The 26,353-nt window shown below is 39.7% G+C and overlaps 1 protein-coding gene and 1 pseudogene across 1 annotated transcript; both read right to left on the bottom strand.

Moving 5' to 3' along the window:
* Positions 1 to 5,128: 5,128 nt before the first annotated feature.
* On the bottom strand, positions 5,129 to 25,554 carry LOC104097196 (uncharacterized protein At1g28695-like; annotated as a pseudogene).
* On the bottom strand, positions 10,094 to 13,995 carry LOC138893263 (uncharacterized). The gene is made up of 2 exons (XM_070177077.1): positions 13,730 to 13,995; positions 10,094 to 13,205 (listed from the first exon to the last, which is right to left on the bottom strand). The coding sequence occupies exon 2, from the start codon at positions 13,186 to 13,188 to the stop codon at positions 11,626 to 11,628; it is 1,563 nt and encodes a 520-aa protein (XP_070033178.1). The 5' UTR covers positions 13,189 to 13,205; positions 13,730 to 13,995; the 3' UTR covers positions 10,094 to 11,625.
* Positions 25,555 to 26,353: the final 799 nt, after the last annotated feature.

Genomic DNA, 26,353 nt, shown 5'->3' with positions numbered 1-26,353 from the left:
TTGGCTAACCGACTTGTGAGATTGGACATTTCAGAGCCCAGCCGAGTTCTTGCATGTGTTGTAGCCCAGTCTTCACTATTTGAACAGATCAAGGCTCACTAGTATGATGATCCACACTTAATGGTTCTTCGAGAAACGGTACTACGGGGTGGTGCCAAGGAAGTTACTATTTGAGCGGATGGCGTTCTGCGACTCCAGGATCGTCTATGTGTTCCTAATGTGGATGGACTGAGGAAAAAGATCCTAGAGAAAGCACACAGTTCTCGGTATTCTATTCATCTAGGTGCTACGAAGATGTATCGTGACCTGAGGCAGCATAATTGGTGGCGACGAATGAAAAAGGACATTGTTGAGCATGTAGCTAGGTGTCTAAATTGTCAGCAAGTTAAATATGAGCACCAGAGGCTAGACGGCCTACTTCAGCAGATGACTATACAGAGTGGAAATGGGAACGCATCACTATGGACTTTGTAGTTGGGTTGCCGCGGACCTTGCGGAAGTTTGATACAGTTTGGGTCATTGTGGACAGGTTGACCGAGTCGGCACACTTGATTCCTATTGAGACTACGTATACTTCAGAGAGTTTGGCCCAAATCTATATTCAGGAGATAGTTTGGTTGTACGGTGTGCCAATTTCTTTCATATCAGATAGAGGTCCTTAGTTTACTTCACATTTCTGGAGAGTAGTACAGAGTGAGTTGGGGACCCGTATAGAGCTCAGCACAGCCTATCATCCGCAGACCGACGGGCAGTCAGAGCGGACAATTCAAATTTTGGAGGATATGCTTAGGGTATGTGTGATTGACTTTGGAGGTCAATGGGATCATTTCTTAACTTTGGCCGAGTTCGCTTATAATAACAGTTATAAATCCAGCATCGAGATGGCTCCATTTGAGGCTTTATATGGTCGGCGATACCGTTCTCCCATCGGATGGTTTGAGCCCGGTGACGCTAAATTATATGGTACTAATTTGGAGAAAGATGCCTTGGAAAAGGTAAAATTGATTCAGGAGCGACTTCGTACAGCACAATCCAGACATAAGAGTTACACATATCAGAAAGCGCGAGATTTATCATTTATGATGGGTGAAAAAGTTCTCTTGAAGGTTTCACTGATGAAGGGAATCATGAGATTCGGGAAGAAGGGCAAGTTGAGCCCAAGGTTTATAGGCCCATTTGAGGTGTTGAGACGAGTTGGGGAGGTTGCTTATGAGCTTGCATTTCCTCCCAGCCTATCGGGAGTTCATCCGGTTTTCCATGTATCTCTGCTCCGGAAGTATCATGCCGACCTATCACATGTGTTAGACTTCAGCACAGTTCAGCTAGATAAGAGTTTGGGTTATGAAGAGGAGCTAGTTGCCATTGTTGATAAACAAGTTCTCCAGTTGAGGTCCAAGAGAATTTCTGCAATAAAAGTCCAGTAGAGGGGCCAACCAGTTGAGGAAGCGACTTGGGAGGCCGAGGAAAACATGCGGAGCAGATATCCACACTTATTCGGCACTCTAGGTCTAAATCCGTTCGAGGACGAACGTTTGTTTAAGAGGCGGAGAATGTAATGACCTACCGGTCATTTTAACTTTTAGAACCTCGTTCCCTAAAAATAAAACTTTCCGTATGTGTTTTTAATGATTCATGACTTGTGGGGATGGTTGGTTCAGGATTTGGAAGTGTTTGGGTTGAAATCGGAACACTTGGTTCCTTAAGTTAGTCTTAAAAGGGTCAAGTTTGACTTCGGTCAACATTTTGAGAAAACGACCCCGGAATCGGGATTTGAGTTCTAATAGCTCCGTATGGTGATTTTGGACTTAGGAGCGTGTTCGGAATTTTATTTGGAAGTCTGTAGTGAAACTAGGCTTGAAATGGCTAAAACAAGAATTTAAGTTTGGAAGTTTGACCAGGGAGTTGACTTTTTGATATCGGAGTCGTAATTCAGTTCCGAAAATTTTCATAGCTCTGTATGTCGTTTATGACTTGTGTGCAAAATTTGAAGTCGATCAGACTTGATTTGATATGTTTCGACATCAAATGTAGTAATTGGAAATTTTAAGTTTCATTAAGCTTGAATTGGAGCATAATTCATAGTTTTAGCGTCGTTTGATGTGATTTGAGGTTTCGAATATATTCATATGATATTTTAAGACATGTTGGTATATTTGGTTGAGGTCCCGAGGTCCTCGGGTGAGTTTCGGATGGTTAACGGAACAAGAATTGAATTTGGGAGACTACTGAAGTGAGTTTTACTAGTTTTTGGTTGATCTGGTTTTTTTCCCTTATCTGTCAAAATCGAACTCCCTAATCGGACTCCATGATCTGACTCCCTGATCAAGGTCCATGATCGAACTAGACAGATCTGTAAGTTATAAAAACAGGGGACATCGTCCCATTTGCCATTTTTGACGAATTGGAGCTTGAGAAGAGACGATTTTGATATATTTTCAAGGAAAACATTAGAGTAAGTGATTCTAACTCGGATTTTGTCAGTATACACAAATACATTATTATTTTCACTATTTAATTAGTGTTTTGAGATTGAAATTTGGGAGAGTTTTAGAAATCTCATAGAAACAAATTTTTGAGATTTCGGTATCGATTCAGAGTCGGATTTGAGTGAAACTGGTATGGTTGGACTCGTAATTGAATGGGTTATTGGATTTCGTAACTTTCGCTGGATTTCGAGATATGGGCCCCACTGACGAATTTTTAATTAACTTCGGGATTTTTATTGAAAATGTAGTATTTTCTTTTAGAATTGATTCCTATAAATTTTAGTGATTGTATCGAATTATTTTTGGTTAGATTCGAGCCAATCGAAGTTAGATAATCGAGGAAAAGGCCTACTAGTGGATTAAATTGGAGCAAGACGAGGTAAGTCTCTTGTCTAATCTTGTGAGGGAGAAATTACCCCATAGGTGATTAAATTAAATAATTATTGCTAATTGTGGGGGCTACGTACGCACGGGGTTACGAGAGTCCGTGAGTAGCTACTATTAATGCTAAAGTTCGGGTAGTTTAGGACTTAAAAGCATGAATTACTTGTGTAAATTGTAGTCTTTACTTGATTAAATTATTTGATATATATATATATATATATATATATATATATATATATGTGTGTGTGTGTGTGTGTGTGTGTGTGTGTGTGTGTGTGTGTGAATTGTTAGGGAAGATATTAAAGGATGAAAATCTCATATGCTTAAATTTTCTGTTTAAATTAATTAATTGTTAAGAGAAATTATTCTTCCTCCTAAATTTATCTTATAATAAATATACTCTCATTCCGGAGATACATAAGAAAATGTCCTCATTTCTTGTGGAGCGGATCGAACGCCTCGGCAGGATAGATGTATCTATGGATCGCGTCGCACGTCCCTCGGCAGTGTATACAATACTCTGGATCGGGCCGTACGACCTCGACAAAAATCGTGATTAATAATAATAATAATAATTACACGATACTTTGATAGTTTATTGTAGCTTGTAAAGCTAATTGAAAATTTATTGGAATTGAAGGAATTTAATTAATATATTGAGAATTGTTGCATTTGAAGGAATTTAATTATTTCTGCTGGTTAAATAAATTATTGTTAATTCTGTGAATTATGCTGATTTAGACATTCTAGTTTTATTTTAATTATTATTATTGACCCATAGTGAGTGTCGAAGTCGGCCATCTCGTCTCTACCACTTCAAGATTAGGCTTGATACTTACTGGGTACACGTTGTTTACGTACTCATACTACACTTGCTACACTTTTTGTGCAGGACGTGAGGCAAGTACTAGTGAGGGACCTATCGTCTTACACCCACATTATCCAGGGGTATAGTGGTGAGCTGCCTTTCTGAGCCGCTCTACAGCTACCAGTGTCTCTTCTTATATTTATATTTTATTTCAGACATTACTTGTGGTTTTGTATAATCTAATAGATGCTCATACACTTGTGACACCAGGTCTTGGCACACACATTATTAGAATTTGTAATTTGTATTATTTACTTGAATTTAAATTAATCAGTATCTTTTCTATTCTATTTAATATTGCTAGTAAAGAATAAAATTACTTAGAAATTTTTTCTGAAAATAATTGATATATTTTTAACTTATTAGTTGGCTTGCCTAACTGTAGTGTTGGGCGCCATCACGACCTATAGGTGAAATTGGGTCGTGACAGTTGGTTCTATTCTTGGTATAAAGGCTCCATAGATAGTTGTGAAATATTGTAATAACGGAGTTGTACATGACATATATGAAAGTATATTTATTTTACTTAGTCTCGTTGTTATTATCATGAAAGACGTCATGTGTGATTTTGAATTGGAAAATATTTTATCATTTAACTTGAAAATGTATATGGTTTTCAAGGAGCTTCCGCAGTTAAATTGGTTTTCATGCATATGATTTGGGTGCATCACATGGTTTGGTTTGCTTGGGTCGGATAGTGTGCCGGTCACCGGTCACATGGTTTTGGGTCGTGACATCCTCGACTCCCGAACACGATCCCAGCTTAATCCCCTGGGCTTTTACTCAGACTTCAAAACTCCAAATAGCTCGAATTAGTTTCACAACATCTACATAACTCGGAATCGCTCTTACAAGGCATAAAACACACAATAAGTATAAAAACTAACAATTAAAGCTCAAACACAATTAAAGTATAGTGAATTAGAGTGCAATAAATAACTAAAACACGAGATTATAGCCTACCATCAATACCCCTGCTATTAGTGTTAAACGAGAGCAGATTTAGAGTTTGTAGTAAAACAAATACGATGTTTAATTCTCAATGAAGTGCTCGTTGCTTCACCTAGTTTCATTCGATCTGTTGTGGATTGGTAGAAATAAGAATTAGCAAACTAATGATACTTATAGTGTTAATATTTTGTTGATTGTAGTTTTACAATTGCTTTTACCTTATCAAAAATTAAATTCATTCTCTAATTTAAAGTTTATGGCACACGTTTTCATTGCAAGTCTACCAATATAGAAAAACTACCGAGAGTCAAACAGTTGTACAAGCAATGTTTATTATAACAATTCTGGTTCAAAAATAACAGGTAGCTTTAAGTATATTTTTTTTAAAAAGTAAAGGTAAAAGCATAAGAAAAAAATCAAAAAATTAATGAGTATATAATTAAATAAAACTCCTCTTGAAGTTGGGGTTTATTTTGCAGATTTCTTTTGACATAATTCAGTTTAAGTGTCTTAGTACATCCTACTTGTTCACTGCCATACTATGGGTCACTAAAGTGTAGGGAAAAAAACAATGTCTCTAGCTCGTAGTGGAATTTAGTACATGCCATGAATTGTGACAAGAAATATGCCTAGACCATTTGAAGCTATTTCCAATTGTACCATTGTTCCTTTCATCCTCACCAGCAGCAACAATAGCCTCTTTAAATCTCTTCCAATCCATTATCACATTCTTTAAATCAACCACTTTGGCTTCTATGCTCCGGCAACAATTAGCGTGAACTGTTACAACCAGTTCAATAACTTTATTATCGCTACAGAAACCACCAAAAAAAATGGGTGTCCGAATATCTAATTATAAGACCTAGCTCTCGATTCAAGCCTTGACGTATCAATTTGGCTAACACGTCTTGCTCTTTCATCCCCTTCGAATTCCTCCTCATCGCGTACCATATTTCGAATAATGAGATGGTTTTTCTGTTGGACATCACATAGTAAAAGCCCGTATTGATGGAATTTGAGCTGGAGAAAGGGTCTCCATTGAACCAATCAGTACTCATTTGTATATCTAATTTCTTGCTCTTGCTTAACATCAAAAATGGATTTCTGAGCCACATTACATCTGTGTCCTGCCAAATTGCAATATGGAATAAATATATAGGCCTTATGCAAGTCATCCGTAAAAGGGCATTAAATGAAACAAGGAGCACGCCCGATATATACTGGGCAAAAACTAATTAAATATGTATATTATACAAAAAATAATATATTAGAAGTTGTGAGAAATGTGACAATACTCTATAATGATTTAACTAAACACAATTATTTTGCAAATGTACGATTATAAAATAAATAGTCTTAGAATCTCATCACTGAATACAATTAGAAGTTGTGAGAAATAATTTTTTTCATTTTATCCAAATGAGAATACCATTTGCGGCTATGAATATTCTAATGTCCAAAAGTATATAAGTACTTCCTTTGTTGGCTGTTCAAGGGTCTAATAAAATGTTTGACAGATGATCGAATTAAATCAACGTAAGTTGGAAAAATTAACTTGGACCGACATCTATGTTAACTTTATTAAATCAAAACTTCGAATTGATAGCATTTTTTTAATTATCCCACCATTATATTAATTCTCCTCCTCGTTCCATCATCCCTTTCACCGGACCTCCGGCGAGTACCGGACCAGGTAAGACCCCCGGCCTCCACCCCACCCTTTGTCTTTTTTTCCTCTCTTTCTCTCTCCTTTCTCTCTTCTGCTTTCTCCTTCTTCCTCGTTACTTCCCTTTCCCCCTCCCTTTCTTTCTTGTTTTCTTGTCCCCCTTTTTTGCTCCCCAGATCTGCCCCCCTCCCCCCCTATATTTTCCTTTTCTTTTTCTCCCTTTTTTCTCTTCCCTATACCTCGTCTCTTTCACCTCATCCCCCTATTTTCTCGCGCATTGACCTAGTCTAGCGACGGCGGCGGCTGAGACAATTTTCCAGCGAGCCTGGGCGAAGCGAGCGGGAACTTCCAAAACATAGCTGTTGTGGACAACACATTTCTCGGCACTCGCTGTGACTTCAGGTTCTATTGTTCTTGCTTAGAATTTGCTATTTGTTAATATTGGACTCGTGTGAGTTGGTACCTCCCATTTTCCAGTTTCTCTTTGTTGTGTTAGTTAAATTGTTGTCAGCTTAGTTCGTACTAGTTTATTTACTGTATTAGTGTACCTGTAGTTGCAACTTATCTTCTTCTGGTTTGGTCAGCTATATTGTGTGTGATAGTGATTCCCCTTACTCTGCCGTAAGTATAGTGGCTGTGGTCTGGGATAGTCGAGTGAGGTCATGTCCTCGGGAGGAACGGGGGGTGGGGTGCGAGGTGCATGGAGGCTTCGATTTTGGGGAGAGAAACGGACGAGGTACATCGCTGTTGGACTTCGCTAAGGCTTTTGGGTTGGTGATTGCGAACTCTAGCTTTCCAAAGAGGGAGAGGCATTTGGTTACTTTTCAAAATGCGGTGGCGAAGACTCAGATTGATTATCTCCTCCTCAGGAGAGGTGACAGAGGACTGTGCAAGGATTGCAAGGTGATTCCAGGTGAAATACTCGCGACGCAATATACGCTCTTGGTGATGGACGTTGGTATTATGTTAAAGAGGAGGAAAAGGTCTACTCGAGGAAGTCCGAGAATCAGGTGGGGAGCCTTAACTAAGGATAAAGCCCAAGAGTTGGAGGGGCGGTTGTCGGATATGGGAGCTTGGAGGAGCAGTGTCGATGCGAGCACTATGTGGTCAGCGACAACAGACTGTATTAGAGAGGCTGCGAGAAAGGTGTTAAGAGTCTCGACGGGCATCTTTGGTGGGCACAAAGGAGACTGGTGGTGGAATGAAGTGGTTCAAGGTAAAGTGGAAGCTAAGAAGGCGGCGTACTTGAAGTTAGTGGGGAGCACAAATGAGGAGGAGAGGCGAGCATGCATGGAGAGGTATAAGACAACTAGGAAGGAGGCTAAGTTGGAGGTCACAGAGGCTAAGACTGCGGCTTATGGTCGTATGTACGAGAAACTGGGGAAAAAAGGGGGGGAGAAGAAGTTATTCCGGCTGGCCAAGTTGAGAGAGAGGAAGGCTCGGGATTTAGACCAAGTGAGATGCATCAAGGATGAAGATGGTAGAGTATTAATGGAAGATGCCCAGATTAAGAGGAGATGACAGACTTACTTTCATAAACTTCTGAATGAAGAAGGGGACCAGGATATTGTGCTAGGCGAATTGGAGCATTCCGAGAGGCACCGTGACTTTGGGTACTGCAGGCGTATCGAGGTTGATGACGTCGTGGGAGCTATGCGTAAGATGAGTAGGGGCAGAGCGACCGGGCCAGACGAGATTCAGGTAGAATTTTGGAAGTGTGTGGGGAGAGCAGGTTTGGAGTGGTTGACTAGGTTGTTTAATGTTATTTTTAAGATGAAGAGGAAGTCGAATGAGTGGAGGTGGAGTACGGTGGTCCCATTGTATAAGAACAAAGGTGATATCCAGAGTTGTAACAATTATAGGGGTATCAAATTACTGAGTCATACCATAAAAGTGTGGGAGAGAGTGGTTGAAGTGAGGGTGAGGATGACAATGTCTGTATCCGACAACCAGTTCGGGTTCATGCCGGGTCGTTCGACTATAGAAGCTATACACCTTGTTAGGAGGTTGGTGAAACTGTACAAAGAGAGGAAGAAAGATCTGCACATGGTCTTTATTGACCTAGAGAAAGCGTATGACAAGGTTCCTACAGAAGTTCTCTGAAGATGCCTGGAGGCAAACAGTGTGTCGGTTTGTTGCGACCAAACACACTCACGCAAGTATACGCGGTCGTCAAGTAATAAAGTGACTCAAAGTCGGATGTCGAACCCACGAGGACTTATGATTAGCTATTAACTAAATTAGCCTATCTTAATTATCTAAATAAGAATTAAATCTAAAAATATTTTATTCTAACTAATTAAATAAGAAAAATATAAATAATAAACTTTGAACAGAGGAAGAGCAGATTTTAATGATATCAATGTAATGAAAACGATCTAGGGTTATGGTCTATCTAACAATCCTATTGTATTCTTCAATTGAATTGACCGACTAATTTATCTAGCTTATTGGTTGACAGGGTTAATATTGCTCATAAGAATCTGTCGAGTTCTTACTCGCCTATTCAAGCTAACCTAACGCCTATATGTCTATGGAGTTAGAATCAACAAGAACGCATTTATAATTCCTGTAAATCAACCAAGCAAGGCAATTAGGTATATGTCTATCCTAACCACGAATCCGTTCCCCGATGCCCGAGTTCAAGAACTTGCCCTACTCAATCCTATATGCAATATAGAATTCCCACTTTCGAGTTCAATTCTAGATTCGTAGATAATATTCAATTGGTGATCAAGCAATTAAATAATTAAGTGCAAGATTGAATAAATAAACTAATATGATAAATCAAGAAGTCAAAATCAATATCCGAATAACAATAGTCATGAAAGAACCACAACCCTAGAACGTGAAGTTTAGCTCCACATAGACATGGTAGCCAAACAACAAATCATACAAAGAAACATAAAAATTACTAAGTTTGGTGGGAGAAAGATGAAACTTGATGAATTCCGGCCTTCACAGCTTTTTCCTGGTTTTTTTTTCCTCTTCCCAATATGTTAGATAACCTAAAAGAGGCGTTTTTAGCTTATATATTGCGTACAAAAGTCGTGGGCCAAAGCTCTCCCATTCCTAGTCCAATTCGGCTTCAGGGATTGATGCTAAGGTGGATGCGACGCATCCACCTTGTCCTCCATTTCAATTTTTGCCTGCGAAGGCGGATGCGACGCATCCACCTTGTCCTCTATTTCTCAGCTTCGCATGCGATGGTGGACGCGACGCATCCAGCTTCACTTCTACTTCCCAGTTTCGCACGCGATGGCGGACGCGATGGCACAACTTCACTGCTAAGGTTGCATGCAGGATGATGTTTTCCTAGGTTGGATGCGACGCATCCAACCCTTCTTCCTCTAGCTAAACCACCTTTTCTTCATATTTTGCACTCCGAACACCTTAAATCGTCACACATAACTTAATTAGTCATCAAACCAATAATTACACCATGTTGGGTGTTTTAAAGATTAAATAACATCAAAAAGTGGTTAAAGCATGGGTAAAGTAACATTAACACATATCGAAATATGCCAAACATCACTACCCCACACTTAAACCTTTGTTCGTCCTCGAACAAACCATCATATAGTAGACGAAACAAAATTAAACTCTTATCGTTCAAAGCACACTGCGCCTATGACCGTGGTTATTTGCTACAATTCGGCTCTAGACTATGCATCAACACACTTCCCTTTTCTTATGCCCTTCTTTAAACATATTCGAACAAAGACAACATGCTCACAACAATCCTAACCTCAAAAACCGACTCAATGTCACAATGCACTCATGGCTTGAACAACCAACATCATAGAGAAGTCTAATAACGTTACCTATCCCTCGTGAAACCATGTGCCCTCACAACAAAAGCAAAGAGAGTAGAATCAATCCACACATTCGAATCTCATGCTCACAAAGAAAATCGCTCACTCTCACAAAAGAAGTCGCATGCATGCAGTTGGTACCATAGGCTTGCCCTTAATGTAAATCTCTACTAATGTAAGCTCGCTCGATCTAAAATCAATTAGGACTTTTTCATGGTTGTAATGTGGGCTAAGGGACGGGTAGGATATATTTAAGGAATAGTGATTCACCCTCCTAAGCACTTTAACACATCATCAAATAACTTAAGCGCAAATTCTTCAACACCACTTCAATTTCACAAATAATATCACCCCAACAATATTTCCTCTTTCTTTAAGCACTACTTTAATTCATACCCACTAGCAAGAACAAGACAACAATTTATTCCTCTATATTTTTCTTTCTTTTTTTTTTTTTTCGCTAGTGGCGTATTATTTTACAAAATAAGTGCACCCTTCTTTCTTTCATTGGTTCCACTCAAAAGTCACCCCACACTTAGTCCCTTCTTACTTCTTTTAGCGCTCATCTAACAATTAAAGTGCTTTAAGAGGTAAAAGGATCAAAACAATGTCAATTAAGAATAAAAAGGGTATAGGCTTGTAATGTGGGTACCAAATAAAAGGTCTACAGGCTCAAAAGGGTAACTAGGGATAGATTTTATTTGTGATAAGCAATAAGCTCAAAAAGATCAAAGAAAGCCTAAAATCATTTTTCAAACCGAGCATCACCTAAAATTTCGCTTCAACTCACATACCGGGCAAGTTCTAGACACAAGTACATTACATGGACTACACAAAAACCTCACCACACATGGCACATGACTCGCTAAGGACGGTCACATTCCGACTCTCAAACAATGCAAGTATTCACGGAGCAACGAGATATTAAGCATTAAACGCAAAGTGAACACAAGTCAAGAAAAATGAGAAATAGGCTGCAACAAAACATGCTATCCGTTTTAACAAGGCATCATCAATAATTTCAGAGTGAGAAGGGAAGATATTACATATGTAAAAGCTTAAATATGCCAGTATCAACCAAGTCAAGGTCACCTAGGTTCATCATTCTTCCTCCTTTTATTCCCTACATTCCTACTCTACTCTAAAAAGAAAACAAAATTACCCGGTTCAAACTACATCCCATGGAAAAGAACCGAGGCACAAAGAAAAACCACAGGGGATTATTACTATCTACAAAGATACTTTTTTTTTTTTTTTATAAATAAACTAATAGATAAACTGATAGTTACTCCATATAGATGAATTTACTGCTATTTTATGCCATTAATCCAGTGAATATATTAGTACATTCATCCATACATCAAACATAAATCACCCCCACCCCACACTTAGGATTGTGCGTTGTCCCCAACGCACACAAACAAGGTAAAGTAGGGTGAGAAGGACTCCCTGAAGTCAAGGTGGAGGAGCATCTGCATCCATAGCATTCCTATCATCAACAACTGGTGCTGATTCTGTATCAGGTGTTACAGCGACCTCAATAGGCCTGTTGAGTGGAGCCTCGGTGACTATGGGAGGAACAGGAGTGGATGGTCCGGCAGTGGATGATGCAATCAGCTGGGAGATGTCTGTACCTGCACATTGAACCAGAGCTCTGAGGAGTAATGATATCTCCTTCATCATCGTGGCCTGCTCGGTCTGAACTCGGCTTAGATCCGCACGAGTCTGTCTCAACTCATCCCTGGTGGCACTCAACTCGACACGAGTCGCTATCAGCTCAGCCCTGTTCTCTTGCATATCTGCTTGCATATGCTCAAATAATTGTTGGACGGTGAGCTTAGAAGACCTTCCCTTGTTCGGCTCTAGAACATGAGTGACATCATATGGTCCTGGAGCTTTAGCCTCAATGTCATCATTCTCCTTGTCCCATAGTACTCCCCTCTCTGTTAAAAAAGCCGTTAGGGTATTAGCAAAGAACAGCCTCCACTTGTAATTCATCCTGGTTCGCTGCATTTGATCATGCATGATGGCTCCGAAGTTGAGTGGTATCCCCTCTAATAAAGCATATAATACGAGTGCGCGGTAACGAGGGACATCAGTTTTATGTTGGCATGGCAGCAGTCGGTTACAAATGAAATTTAGAGCCACACGTGCTAACGCACTCATGAATTCCTTTGCTATAGAGTGGTACTCCATACTCCCATGCTTCCATTCTGCATCCTTCCTGGTAGGGCATAGGACAGACTTAATGTGTGCATAATCTGGTGTTTTGCATATGGCGTCAAACCTGTCAGTGAGTGTGTGTGGCACCCTTAAGAAGTTATTCAGAGCTTCAGCTGACACATTAATATCTATCCCTCTTACTCGCACAATGTTTCCCCGTGCGTGACGCCAATTGGCGTAGAGCTCTCTAACAATGGTGAGGTTGGCTTTGCCATGACCTTTCAGAATGGGTCCCCATTTTTGCACCTCTCGAATTGACTGGAGAAACTCTGAGTACTTTGTCTTAAGTGGTCCGATGTTTATCGGCTTTTCCGGAATGTACTTCTTTGAAACCAATATCTTCTTATAGGCTCGGAATGCCTTCTCATTAACAAAGTATTTCTCCCAATCAACTCGGTCTATGGGTTCACCTTCGTCTTCATCACTCATGTTGATCTGTAGGTGGTCATTGTCCGAATCGGAATCGGATTCAGATTCTGTAGTAATCTTCTCCTTCCCTTTATCAGTTGGAGCACTCATTCTCGAAGCTTTTCTTTGGTATGTCACAGGCTCTCGTATCTCTATTCCTTTGCTTGGTGTAATACCCTTCTTCACTGTCCTCCGGACCAATGTTTCCTCCTCCTCTTGCTCTGAATCATCACTTAACTGCCTAGGCAGCAGTTCCATTTCCTTCTCCGTCCGCTTCCTCTTTTTCTGTGGATTTGGACCGCCCGCTGCCCTTCCGGTAGGCTTTTTGGGCGGTTGTTTGTTACCATCTTTGTCTTGTTGCTTGGATGGTTTACTCGCTGCTGTCATTTTACGAATCTAAGTACCTGCAATGCAAAGAATTCAACAATTAGCAGATGAAACAGCGAAGTTCAGCCTGAAAGCAATTGCGACAGCTTGCAGACTTCAATTTATTTGTAAAGTCATGCCATTCACTCTTCATGGAATTGTAGCTCATGACTTTCAGCAAGTATGTGATAACTTTCTTCAAAAACTCAATTTCACATAGCTCCTCACTCGACCCCACACTTATTCTCAAGCATACACCAATGTTGCTCGGTTACTCAGACTTCACCGACGCCTAAATTTTTCTCAGGGACAATTCGTCGAACATGTGGTATGCAACAAGTGTGCCTAGTTCATTCTATCAGTTGAGCAGTGCAACTACCCTCCCAAAGTTGGACGAGATGAAGGGAATTATAGTTTATCATCTCTCAACCATTACAACTACCAAGAACGACAGCCCTAAAAATCTTGAAATTGCAAAACCTACTTGTTGCTACCATTGAAGGAGGGAGGAGAGACGAATTTGGAGAGAAGCCAACGGAAGAACGAAGAGGATGATGCGTACCTGTCGCGTTTGATCTTATTGCGATACAATTTCGATGAGAGAATTCTGTTCTGCGTTCGTAGGCGTCGCCAAAACGAGACGAGTGGATGCGTCGCAAGAAACGTTTTTGTTCGAATAGGTTATCTTAAGATGTGTTAAAATATATATTACTTACCTGTGCGTGCGAGCTTTGACGCGACGCATCCCCTTGTCTTCCTTCAAAAATTTTCGGACGCGATACGGGCGCGATAGGCAGACTTCACTGCCTTGAGCAATTGGCCCGTCAATTTTTTTTTTTGCTGAGGGGGACGCGACGCATCCGCCTCGTTTTCTTGAATAAAATCTATGTCCTACGAAAAGAAGGGAGAAAAAAACTAACTAACTTGGGTGGCCTCCCAAGAAGCGCCTGATTTAACGTCGCGGCACGACGCAACATGTTCTTCATGCCTCCACTAAGTCCATTGTGGTCTTGTGACGTGCAATGTCACCACCCCAATAGTGTTTTACTCTTTGGCCATTTACCAAGAATGTCGTATTGGACCCCTTTTCACACAATTCTATCGCACCATGAGGTTTCACACTAACCACTTCAAACGGACCCGCCCATCGAGATTTAAGCTTTCCTGGAAAAAGCTTTAGCCTTGAATTAAATAGTAGAATTTGTTGACCTGGTTCAAACTCACGATGTTGGATATGCTTATCATGCCATCTTTTTGTCTTCTCTTTATACAATTTGGCATTTTCATACGCATGCAATCGAAACTCATCAAGCTCGTCGAGTTGTAGCAATCTCTTTTCACCGGCCAAGTCCATCTCCATATTTAGCTTTTTAATCGCCCAATAAGCTTTGTGTTCAAGCTCGACGGGCAGATGGCAGGCCTTCCCATAAACCAACCTGTACGGAGAAGTGCCTATTGGGGTCTTGTACGCAGTGCGATATGCCCATAATGCGTCATCCAGCTTCCCGGCCCAGTCCTTTCTATTCATACTTACTGTCTTTTCCAAAATCTGCTTGACCTCTCTGTTGGAAACTTCTACTTGACCACTCGTTTGGGGATGATAGGCAGTAGAAACTTTGTGCTTGACTCCGTATTTTGCAAGAATATTATTCAGCAGTTTGTTACAAAAGTGAGTTCCCCCGTCGCTTATCAACACTCTTGGGGTCCCAAAACGTGTGAAGATGTGCTTCTTTACAAAGCCTACCACAACTTTTGCGTCGTTAGTAGGAAGAGCTATGGCCTCTACCCACTTAGAAACATAGTCGACCGCCACCAAGATGTATCTGTGTCCGTTAGAATATGGGAATGGTCCCATAAAATCAATCCCCCAAACATCAAAAAGTTCTACCGCCAGTATATTTTGCAAGGGCATCTCGTGCTTCCTCGTGATAGTTCCAGTTCTTTGGCATCTATCACAATTTTTAACGAAGGCATGTGCATCCTTAAACAATTTTGGCCAATAAAAACCTGATTGTAGCACTTTTTGGGCGGTTCTATCCCCGCCGTGATGACCTCCATATGGTGACGCATGGCAGTCATGTAGTATAGCCTTCATCTCTTCCTCAGGAACACACCTTCTCACCAACTGATCTGCACACTGCCTATATAGGAATGGCTCATCCCACACGTAGAACCTTACATCATGTAGGAATCTTCTTCTATTGTCAGCTGTCCACTCTAGTGGCGTTACCCCACTTGCGATAAAATTCACATAATCTGCATACCATGGGGCTTCACCTGAGGTGATTGCCAATATTTGCTCATCCGGAAATGTTTCTTTAATTGACCCTCCTTCAGCTACATGGTTCCGGCTCTCTAATCTGGATAAATGATCGGCCACTTGATTTTCTGTCCCTTTTCGATCTCGGATCTCTAAGTCAAATTCTTGCAAGAGGAGGACCCAACGAATCAGCCTCGGCTTGGCGTCTTTCTTTTCAAATAGGTATCTGATAGCTGAATGATCTGTGTAGACGATGACTTTGGTTCCCACTAGATAGGATCTGAACTTGTCAAACGCCCACACCACTGCAAGCAACTCCTTTTCAGTCACTGTATAATTCATCTGAGCTGGATTCATAGTTTTGCTTGCATAATAAATGGAGTGAAAGATTTTATCCCTCCTTTGCCCCAACACCGCTCCAATTGCTATGTCACTTGCATCGCACATCAACTCAAATGGTTGTGCCCAATCGGGGCCAATGATAATTGGTGCAGTCACCAATCTTCCCTTCAGCTCCTCAAATGCTTTCAGACATGCATTATCAAACTTGAAGGTAACGTCTTTCTCTAGAAGCCTGCACAAAGGGGAAGAAATTTTCGAAAAATCTTTAATGAAACGACGATAAAAACCTGCATGACCCAAGAAACTGCGAATGCCTTTTATGGATGTCGGCGGGGGCAATTTTTCGATCGTCTCCACCTTTGCTTTATCCACCTGTAGACCATCTTTTGAAACCTTGTGCCCCAAAACTATACCTTCACGTACCATGAAATGGCACTTTTCCCAGTTTAGCACCAAGTTCGTCTCTTCACACCTAGCTAGCACTTTATCAAGGTTCATCAAACAACTATCAAAAGAACATCCAAACACAGAAAAATCGTCCATGAATACTTCTACATATCTTTCAACCATGTCAGTGAAAATAGCCATCATACACCTTTGAAAAGTCGCAGGTGCATTACAAAGACCGAAGGGCATTCTCTTGAACGCATACGTGCCATAAGGACATGTAAATGTAGTTTTCTCTTGGTCTTCTGGGGCTATAGCAATCTGATTATACCCCGAATAACCGTCCAGGAAACAGTAGTATTCCTGGCCAGCTAATCTATCAAGCATTTGGTCAATAAAAGGCAGGGGAAAGTGGTCTTTCCGGGTGGCATTGTTTAGTTTTCTGTAATCTATGCAAATTCTCCATCCAGTTACAGTTCTTGTCGGAATTAAGTCATTATTTTCATTAACTACTACGGTTATCCCCCCTTTCTTCGGCACACATTGAACGGGGCTTACCCATTTACTATCAGAGATTGGAAATACAATACCTGCATCAAGCCACTTAATCACTTCTTTCCTTACCACTTCTTTCATGATTGGATTTAGTCGGCGTTGGTGTTCTACACTCGGCTTGTGTCCGTCCTCCATGAGGATTTTGTGCATGCAGAAAGCTGGACTAATGCCTTTAATGTCAGACATTGTCCACCCAATTGCTCGCTTGTGCTCACGTAGCACCCTTAATAGCTTTTCTTCCTGTAATTTAGACAAGTGAGCAGAAATAATAACAGGTAAAGTGTCAGAACTTCCCAAATAAGCATATTGAAGGTGAGGGGGTAGGGGTTTAAGTTCCAAATTTGGAGCTTTTTCAATTGACGGCTTTGGTGGGGGGCCACTTGGCCTATTCAGGGGCTCAAACGGGATTATTCCTTGCATGTAACCACATGATGTATCTAGGATTCCCTTTATCTCCTCAACCTCATCATCCATCTCCAAGCTATCAAATAGCATGATTGCTTTTTCTAAACAGTCGCCTAGATATACACTCGTGTTAAGAAGTTTCTCATCCACCTCCACCACAGATATCATAGAGAGCTCCTCATAGTGGCGGGGGAGTTGGATTGCTTTGTAGACATTGAAGACTGCCTCCTCGTTGTCCACTCTCATAATCATTTTCCCTTCTCTCACTTTAATTATTGCATCGCCAGTAGCCAAGAGAGGTCGTCCCAATATGATTGGAACTTGTTCATCAGCCTCGAAGTCTAGAATAATGAAGTCAGCTGGGAAGATGAATTTTCCAATTTGCAGCAGCACATCTTCAATCACTCCTTCAGGGTAGGCTATGGACCTATCAGCTAATTGCAACATCACGGTGGTTGGTCTCGGAGCTCCCAGACCTAATTGCTTAAACAAGGATAACGGCATCAGATTTATGCTTGCACCCAAATCACACAGAGCACGTCCCACGTTAATATTACCGATTTGTACTGGAATAGTGAAGCTGCCAGGGTCCTTAAGCTTTTGGGGAAGCTTGTTTTGGACCCTTGATGTGCACTCCTCAGTAAGTGCAACCGTCTCGAACTCAGTCAATTTCCTCTTATGAGCCACTATGTCTTTTATGTACTTAGCGTACTTTGGAATTTCACGAAGTACATCCACTAATGGAATATTTAATTGAACCTGACTCAACATGGAGAGAAATTTGTTGAACATGCGATCGTCATTCCTTTTCTGCAATCTTTGGGGGAAAGGTGGTGGTGGTCTTGTAACCTCCATTCGCTCTGAACTTGCATCATCTTCCTTTGACTCTTGTGTTGCCTTAGGTGTCAACTCCCCCCCCAGGTATAGGTTTTTCTTTTATCTTCCTTGGCGCTTCCTCTAGTTCCCTCCCGTTTCTAAGTGTAACTGCATTAATTTGAGGGTTCTTCTCTGTATCACTGGGAAGTGAGCCTGTAGGTCTAGTATTTTGGTTTGCTGCTAACTGCCCCATTTGCCTCTCAAGATTTCTGAAATCGGTCCTGAGCTGTTGATTGTCTAGTAACAACTTTTTCAGCAAGTCATTCGTACTTTCTTCCATTTGTTGGGGTGGCTTCTGAGGTTGAGTAAAATTCCCTTGAGGCCTATACTGATTCTGTTGACTCCCGCCCCATGAGAAGTTAGGATGATTCCTCCAGTTTGGGTTGTAAGTGTTCCCATATTGCGCATGTTGATTCATAGGACCTCTGTTTTGTTGTCCCACATAGTATATAGATTCAGGATTCGTGGGGCACATGTCAATCATATGACTGTCTCCGCATAGTTCGCAACAAATAGACATCTGCTGTACATGTTGCATTTGTTGTGTTGTCATTCTATTCATCTGATTTGCCAATTTTGCTATATCGGCTCTCATGGCGGAAAAGTCATCAAGCTCAATCAAACCGGCGGCCTTCTGTTTAATTACCCTTCGTGAATCCCCCTCTCCTTGCCAATTATGGTCATTAGCAGTGAAATTATTTAGCAGGAGTTGTATTTCACTATACGGTCTTGCCATGCAACTACCCCCACAAGCTGAGTCAAGATTCATCTTTGATGCTTCATCTAACCCATCAACAAAAGTGTGACCCAATACCTCGTCAGTTTGACAATGATGCGGGCAGTCTCTGAGTAGTTTCTTGTATCTTTCCCAAGCTTGACGAAGTGTCTCGCCATCCCGTTGTTGGAACCCAAGAATTTGGCTCCTCAACGACTTTGTCTTCTTAGTTGGGAAAAACTTGATCAGGAATTTCCTTGCTAGATCATCCCAAGTGTGGATAGAGTTCGCGGGCTCCTTTTGCAACCATTCTTTAGCTTCCCCCAACAGTGAAAAAGGGAATAGTGTCAGCCTGACATAGTCCTTGGAGACGTTCGGATAATTGTAAGTGTCCGTGATTTCCAAGAAGTTCTGAATATGCCTCTGCGGGTCCTCATGAGATAGACCCACATATTGTCCTGTGGACTGAATCAGCTGTACCATGTACTGTTTGAGTTCAAAATGCCCAGTGATATCAGGCTTCACAATAGCCTGAGTCATATTCGCAAGATTGGGCCTTGCGGCTTCGATTACCGGACGCTCTTCATTGCCTGCCATATCTATTGGCTGTGGTTGGATTGCGATGTCCAAATCTCTTTCTATTCTCGTTCTAGCTTCGTGTTCCCTTCTCACTCTATGTAATGTTCGTTCGATTTCTGGATCAAGAGGAATGAGGTTGTTTGCACTTCTACTCCTCTGCATTCGAGAGTAAACCCTGCGTTGACACAAACCAGGCAAACTGAAAATTAAAACTTGAAAACAAATATCTAATAAAAGCTTAACTTAGTCACGTAGCTAATTTCTAAGTCCCCGGCAACGGCGCCAAAAACTTGTTGCGACCAAACACACTCACGCAAGTATACGCGGTCGTCAAGTAATAAAGTGACTCAAAGTCGGATGTCGAACCCACGAGGACTTATGATTAGCTATTAACTAAATTAGCCTATCTTAATTATCTAAATAAGAATTAAATCTAAAAATATTTTATTCTAACTAATTAAATAAGAAAAATATAAATAATAAACTTTGAACAGAGGAAGAGCAGATTTTAATGATATCAATGTAATGAAAACGATCTAGGGTTATGGTCTATCTAACAATCCTATTGTATTCTTCAATTGAATTGACCGACTAATTTATCTAGCTTATTGGTTGACAGGGTTAATATTGCTCATAAGAATCTGTCGAGTTCTTACTCGCCTATTCAAGCTAACCTAACGCCTATATGTCTATGGAGTTAGAATCAACAAGAACGCATTTATAATTCCTGTAAATCAACCAAGCAAGGCAATTAGGTATATGTCTATCCTAACCACGAATCCGTTCCCCGATGCCCGAGTTCAAGAACTTGCCCTACTCAATCCTATATGCAATATAGAATTCCCACTTTCGAGTTCAATTCTAGATTCGTAGATAATATTCAATTGGTGATCAAGCAATTAAATAATTAAGTGCAAGATTGAATAAATAAACTAATATGATAAATCAAGAAGTCAAAATCAATATCCGAATAACAATAGTCATGAAAGAACCACAACCCTAGAACGTGAAGTTTAGCTCCACATAGACATGGTAGCCAAACAACAAATCATACAAAGAAACATAAAAATTACTAAGTTTGGTGGGAGAAAGATGAAACTTGATGAATTCCGGCCTTCACAGCTTTTTCCTGGTTTTTTTTCCTCTTCCCAATATGTTAGATAACCTAAAAGAGGCGTTTTTAGCTTATATATTGCGTACAAAAGTCGTGGGCCAAAGCTCTCCCATTCCTAGTCCAATTCGGCTTCAGGGATTGATGCTAAGGTGGATGCGACGCATCCACCTTGTCCTCCATTTCAATTTTTGCCTGCGAAGGCGGATGCGACGCATCCACCTTGTCCTCTATTTCTCAGCTTCGCATGCGATGGTGGACGCGACGCATCCAGCTTCACTTCTACTTCCCAGTTTCGCACGCGATGGCGGACGCGATGGCACAACTTCACTGCTAAGGTTGCATGCAGGATGATGTTTTCCTAGGTTGGATGCGACGCATCCAACCCTTCTTCCTCTAGCTAAACCACCTTTTCTTCATATTTTGCACTCCGAACACCTTAAATCGTCACACATAACTTAATTAGTCATCAAACCAATAATTACACCATGTTGGGTGTTTTAAAGATTAAATAACATCAAAAAGTGGTTAAAGCATGGGTAAAGTAACATTAACACATATCGAAATATGCCAAACATCACGGTTCCCTACATTATGGCGATTAAGGACATGTATGATGGGGCTAAGACTCGGGTTAGGACAGTAGGAGGCGACTCTGAGCATTTTTCGGTTGTAATGGGGTTACACCAAGGTTCTGCACTCAGTCCGTTCTTATTCGCCCTGGTGATCGACGAGTTAACACACCATATTCAAGGGGAGGTGCCATGGTGCATGCTATTCACCGATGACATAGTTCTGATTGATGAGTCGCGAGCTGGTGTTAACGAGAGGCTAGAGTTTTGGAGACATGCTCTTGAGTCTAAGGGTTTCAAGCAGAGCAGGACGAAGACGGAATACCTGGAGTAAAAATTCAGCGCTGAGCCAGGGGAAGTGGGCGTGGATGTGAGGCTTGAATCACAGGTTAACCCGAGTAGAGGCAGCTTCAAGTACCTTGGTTCGGTTATCCAGGGAGGAGGGGAGATCGACGAGGATGTCACACACCGTATTAGGGTAGGATGGATGAAGTGAAAGTTAGCATCTGGAGTCCTGTGTGACAAGAGAGTGCCACCAATACTCAAAGGTAAGTTCTATAAAGCGGTGGTTAGACCGGCCATATTGTATGGGGCTGAGTGTTGGCCTATTAAGAACTCACATATCCAGAAGATAAAAGTAGCAGAAATGAGGATGTTGAGGTGGATGTGTGGGCACACTAGGATAGATAAGATTAGGAATGATGTTATTCGGGAGAAGGTGCATATGGCTCCCATTGATGACAAGATGCGGGAAGCGAGGCTTAGATGGTTTGGACATGTTCAAAAGAGAAGCCCAGATGCTCCGGTACGAAAGTGTGAGCGGCTGGTTGTGGAGGGCACGAGAAGAGGTAGAGGGCGGCCTAAGAAGTATTGGGGAGAGGTGATCAAATAGGATATGGCGAGGCTCCAGATTTCCGAGGACATGACACTTGATAGGAAGAAGTGGAGGTCGAGTATTAGAGTTGTAGGTTAGGATGTAGTTGAGTCTTGACTTACTTCGTACCATTGTGGGACTAGCCAGGTAGGGTTTTTTTCTAAGATAACTAGTGACAATATTGTGTTTTACTACTTCGCTTTTCAGTGCATGTCCTATTTACTAGCTATCGCTTTTGTTTGCATCTTTCTTCTGCATTTCATGGTGTTCCTATTTTTCCTATGATTGTTGTAGTGATACTAATATTGTCTCCTTTTTGTCTTTTTGTTTTCATGAGGCGAGGGTCTTTCAGAAACAACCTCTCTACTCCTTTGGGGTAGGGGTAAGGTCTGCGTACACACTACCCTCCCCACACCCCATTAGTGGGATTTTACTGGGTTGTTGTTGTTATTGTTGTTGTTTTTCAAAGTTGAAGTGTTTTGTTAAGTTTTTTGAAAAAAAATATATTTTTGAGTAGAATTAGTAGCGGTTTTAGAGAAGCAGAAAAAAGTAGATTCTCTCCAAAAGCACTTTTTTGAAAAGTACTTTAGAGAAAAAAAAAATACACTTAGAAGCATTTTTTAAAAAGTCAAAAATTAATTTTTAAAAGGTCAAACATTAATTGATGTTCAGAAGTGCTTTTCAAATTAATTAGTCAAGTACAAACTGATTCTCACTTCTAAAACTAAGCTAATTTTTGTAACTTGGCCAAACATGCTATTAAATTTTTTAAGATCTTCCATTAGATATTTCTCGTGATAGTAATTACATAACCTTTATTCTTACCGATTACAGAATTTAGCAACAACAACAACAATAACAACAACCCAGTATAATTCCACTAGTGGGGTCTGGGGAGGGTAGTGTGTACGCAGACCTTACCCCTACCATGGGATAGAGAGGTTGTTTCCAAATGATCATCGGCATCCTTCCCTCCAAAAACTCCCCATCTTACTTTTGGGGTGACTCGAACTCACAACATCTTAGTTGAAAGTGGAGGGTGGTTCCTATCATAGCAACCCACATTGTAATATATAAATTTGACTGAAGTCTGATTTGACCACTAAAATAGGTAGCAAAAGGGAAAAGTTTATCTCTCTGCCTCTTCATGAAAATTGGAAAAGAACATTTATCTCTGAACCGTGAAATGTAAATATCGAAAAGGGTAAGTAAGTACGCTCCTTAAGTTCTTTACACGTGTCCTATCAAACAAAACTGACAAAACTTTGCAACCACAAAACATCACCGCATACGTACTTCTAAAAGAAACAGATTTTTTTACAGATAAAATGGAAATCAATCAAACATTTTGTTTTCTTAAATATTTCTCAGAAAAATTTTGAAAAAATTATCTGAATGTCCGTTTGGTAAAAAGAAAGAAAGTTTAGAAAATTAGGTTCAGAACCAAAACTATTCCAAATATACTTTTACAAAACTAAACCACAATCATCGAAATGCTACCAATGTTAATCCCAGATAAGTGTTACATATCTAAGGGCAGTTGTCGAAAAAGTTATATAAAAAATGTGATTTTTGAAAAAAATAATGTTTAAAATTAAGTTGAAAAAAATATTTAAAAATTAAAATTATATTTGAACATGTATTTCACAAGAGAAAATATTACAATTTTGACCGGAAAAATATCGTTTGTGTGAAAAAGTGGTATTTGAAATTCATCTTCAAAAATTCAATCTAATGTATAACCAAATAATATTTTGAAAATAAGTATAGGAAAAAGAATTTTTTTTTTTATGGATGAATGGATCCTTACATACTTAAATTGTTGAAATATAAGTTAGATGATCTATTATCCTAAATAAATATGAAAGTGTTAGTTGTCAATTGACCTTTGTTAGTAAATTTCACTAAGATGAACCTTTGGTAATTATTTCACTATCTATGAAATTACCTGACCTAAGACAACTAGACAAGAGGTGCGTTAAGTAGTTCATCTAAACCGAAAGTCTTACTCTTAACCGTCATTCTCCTTGACATGAGTTTTTCTTTTTTCACGTTAAAAAAACCACACACTCGATGTGACATATCGTATTATCTTAATGTCTTTTGGGTAGAGATTGAAATTATATGTCACGATAACGAAAAAGAAAAAAGTTTATTAGACGAACAATTTAATATCATACGAGTCTATCATGTCTACCAGTCAAGTTTCTATTTGAATGAAATTCTTGTACGTAATACACCAAAATACTCGCAGAAATTTTGAAGATTTTTTAACCAAAAAAAACTTAATTCTTACTACAGTACTATTTATCTTTAAAACTTACTACTAGAGTTATGATGTATAGAACTTTATGCATTTTTATTTTGAAACAACTATATCTTGTCTAAAACCAATTAAATGATTGTAACAAAAATAAATTAAAAAATGTGATCACTTTAATCTTCATGATTATTTTAGACCGTTAATGCTAATGCTAATTAACCTTTACATAAGAATGTAAATTTTGGAAATAAACCAAAGAATGCCTACTTATTGTTGTACTACTATTTTGTCCCAAATGTTGTCATTCTATAATTCCATAGAGAGTTTGATAAATTTTAAAGCAAAAAAACACTGACGAGTATTTGAAAAATACGACGTGCAATATGAAAAAGATTCTTCGCTAAAAATCAAAAAATTATTTGGAAAAATTGTAGTCAAAGTTAAATGTAATTGACTTTAGAACTGAAAAGTCAAATAATTTAATTTTGAGATACATTTCTCAATCTCAAATTGCCTTTTTGACAAATTATTTTAAAAAATACTTTATATTTACTGTTTCAAAAAATAAGAAGTATTTATCACTTTTCTCTAAATTCTGCTCTAATTATTGGGACTATTAATTAGTTGAGACGTTGAGAGAGAACGAGAGATACGAGTGGTTGTTTACGTACCGTGAATATGAAATTATAACCAAGTTTAAGCACATCCATCAAAAACTGTGTCCTTCTCCACATCATCTTATTAAACTCCTCCGACATGTAAATCTTCTCGCCGGCGAAATCCACGCCGTCGGTAAGCAACCGGTAACAATGAAGTCGCCGGAACTTGCAGCGTTCGTACGCCGTCTGATCCATGGCAACCACTAATAAATGGTCTAATAATGGCCTTGTCATTTCTCCTTCCCAAAAACCCTCTAAAAAAAGATCAAACATCGATGGGTACTCGCCTTTGTAAGGCTCCACGTAAGCTTTGTTTATTATAGTAATAATCACTGTTTTTTCCTCCATTGAAGCATTATTTAGTGCTTCTTCAAGCTCATTTTTCGCCATTTCCTGTTACCCAAAAAAGAAAATTTTTGAACACTTTCACATGAATATATATGAGATTAGGGAAAAGAAATTAAAGGATACTGATACTTACAGGTGAAAAGTAGTGGGTTGGGTTTATTTTTTGGAAAGAGAAGAAGGATTTAGGAGAAAAGGGAGATAAATTAGTAGAAATATAGATAAATGCAGCTAAAAGAAGAGAAAAAACTGCAAGACTAGAGATGGAGTTCTTGGTGTAGTCCATTTTTTGTTTTTAATTTCTCTGAGATTAAAAGCTCAGTGGTCTTTGAATCTTCCCTAAAGTGTTCCAAATTTCTGGGGCTTTGCCTTTTGTTAAGATTTGGGGTGGGGTAGGTAAGGAAGTTTTTTATTCACTTTCTTTTTTCTAGAGAGGGAGGGAAAGGGGTGTAGTGTAGGCGTAGCTGAGGAAAGTGGTGAGTTTATTAATTTAACTAGGACTTAGGAAGGTCATGCAATTATATCCCTCCAATGTGATAAAAGGTTAAATATACTCTTCGTTATACTTTAAGTCTAAATATAACTTTATCGTTATACTATTGGTTCATATATGTCTTTTTTCCGTTAAGTTTGTCCAAAGGACATCCAATCATACGTGATAATGACATTTGAAGAGGAGGATGTCACATCGTTTGCCACCTCAACGCCCCTAACCCATTTTACCCATCCCTTCTATTTTTTTCCGCTACTAAAATTTTCTTTCCCTCCGGCACTATTGCCACCATTACCGCTACCATTAAAAATATTATATTTCAAATTTTAGTCTTTTATATATGGATTATCGGCGCTGAGGTGGCATGCCATGTGGCATCCACCTCATCAAATATCAGTGCCACGTAGGATTGGATATTCACATTAGACAAACTTAACAGAATATGGGTATATTTAAACCAATAATATTACGACAAAGGTATACTTGGACCCAAAGTATAACGAAGGGTATATTTAAATTTTTTCTCATAGTACATGGTATATTTGGCCCTTTGCCCTTTCTTTATTTTAGTTTAAAATACTTGAGATTTTTTCCTTCATATAAACAACAACAACAACCCAGTAAAATCCCACTAATGGAGTCTGGGGAGGGTAGTGTGTACGCAGACCTTACCCCTACCCCGAAGGAGTAGAGGGGCTGTTTCCGAAAGACGCTCGGCTAAAAAAAAAGACAAAATGACAAAAAGGAGAC

Source organism: Nicotiana tomentosiformis, chromosome 1 (assembly GCF_000390325.3).
Source record: "Nicotiana tomentosiformis chromosome 1, ASM39032v3, whole genome shotgun sequence".
Lineage (NCBI taxonomy): Eukaryota > Viridiplantae > Streptophyta > Magnoliopsida > Solanales > Solanaceae > Nicotiana > Nicotiana tomentosiformis.
The sequence above is the reverse complement of the archived record's forward strand: the minus strand, read 5'-3'. Positions and strand labels throughout refer to the sequence as shown.

Bases quoted from the DNA above. Each gene is read 5' to 3' on its own strand.
- LOC138893263 (XM_070177077.1), bottom strand. From the start codon at position 13,188: ATGACAGCAGCGAGTAAACCATCCAAGCAACAAGACAAAGATGGTAAC.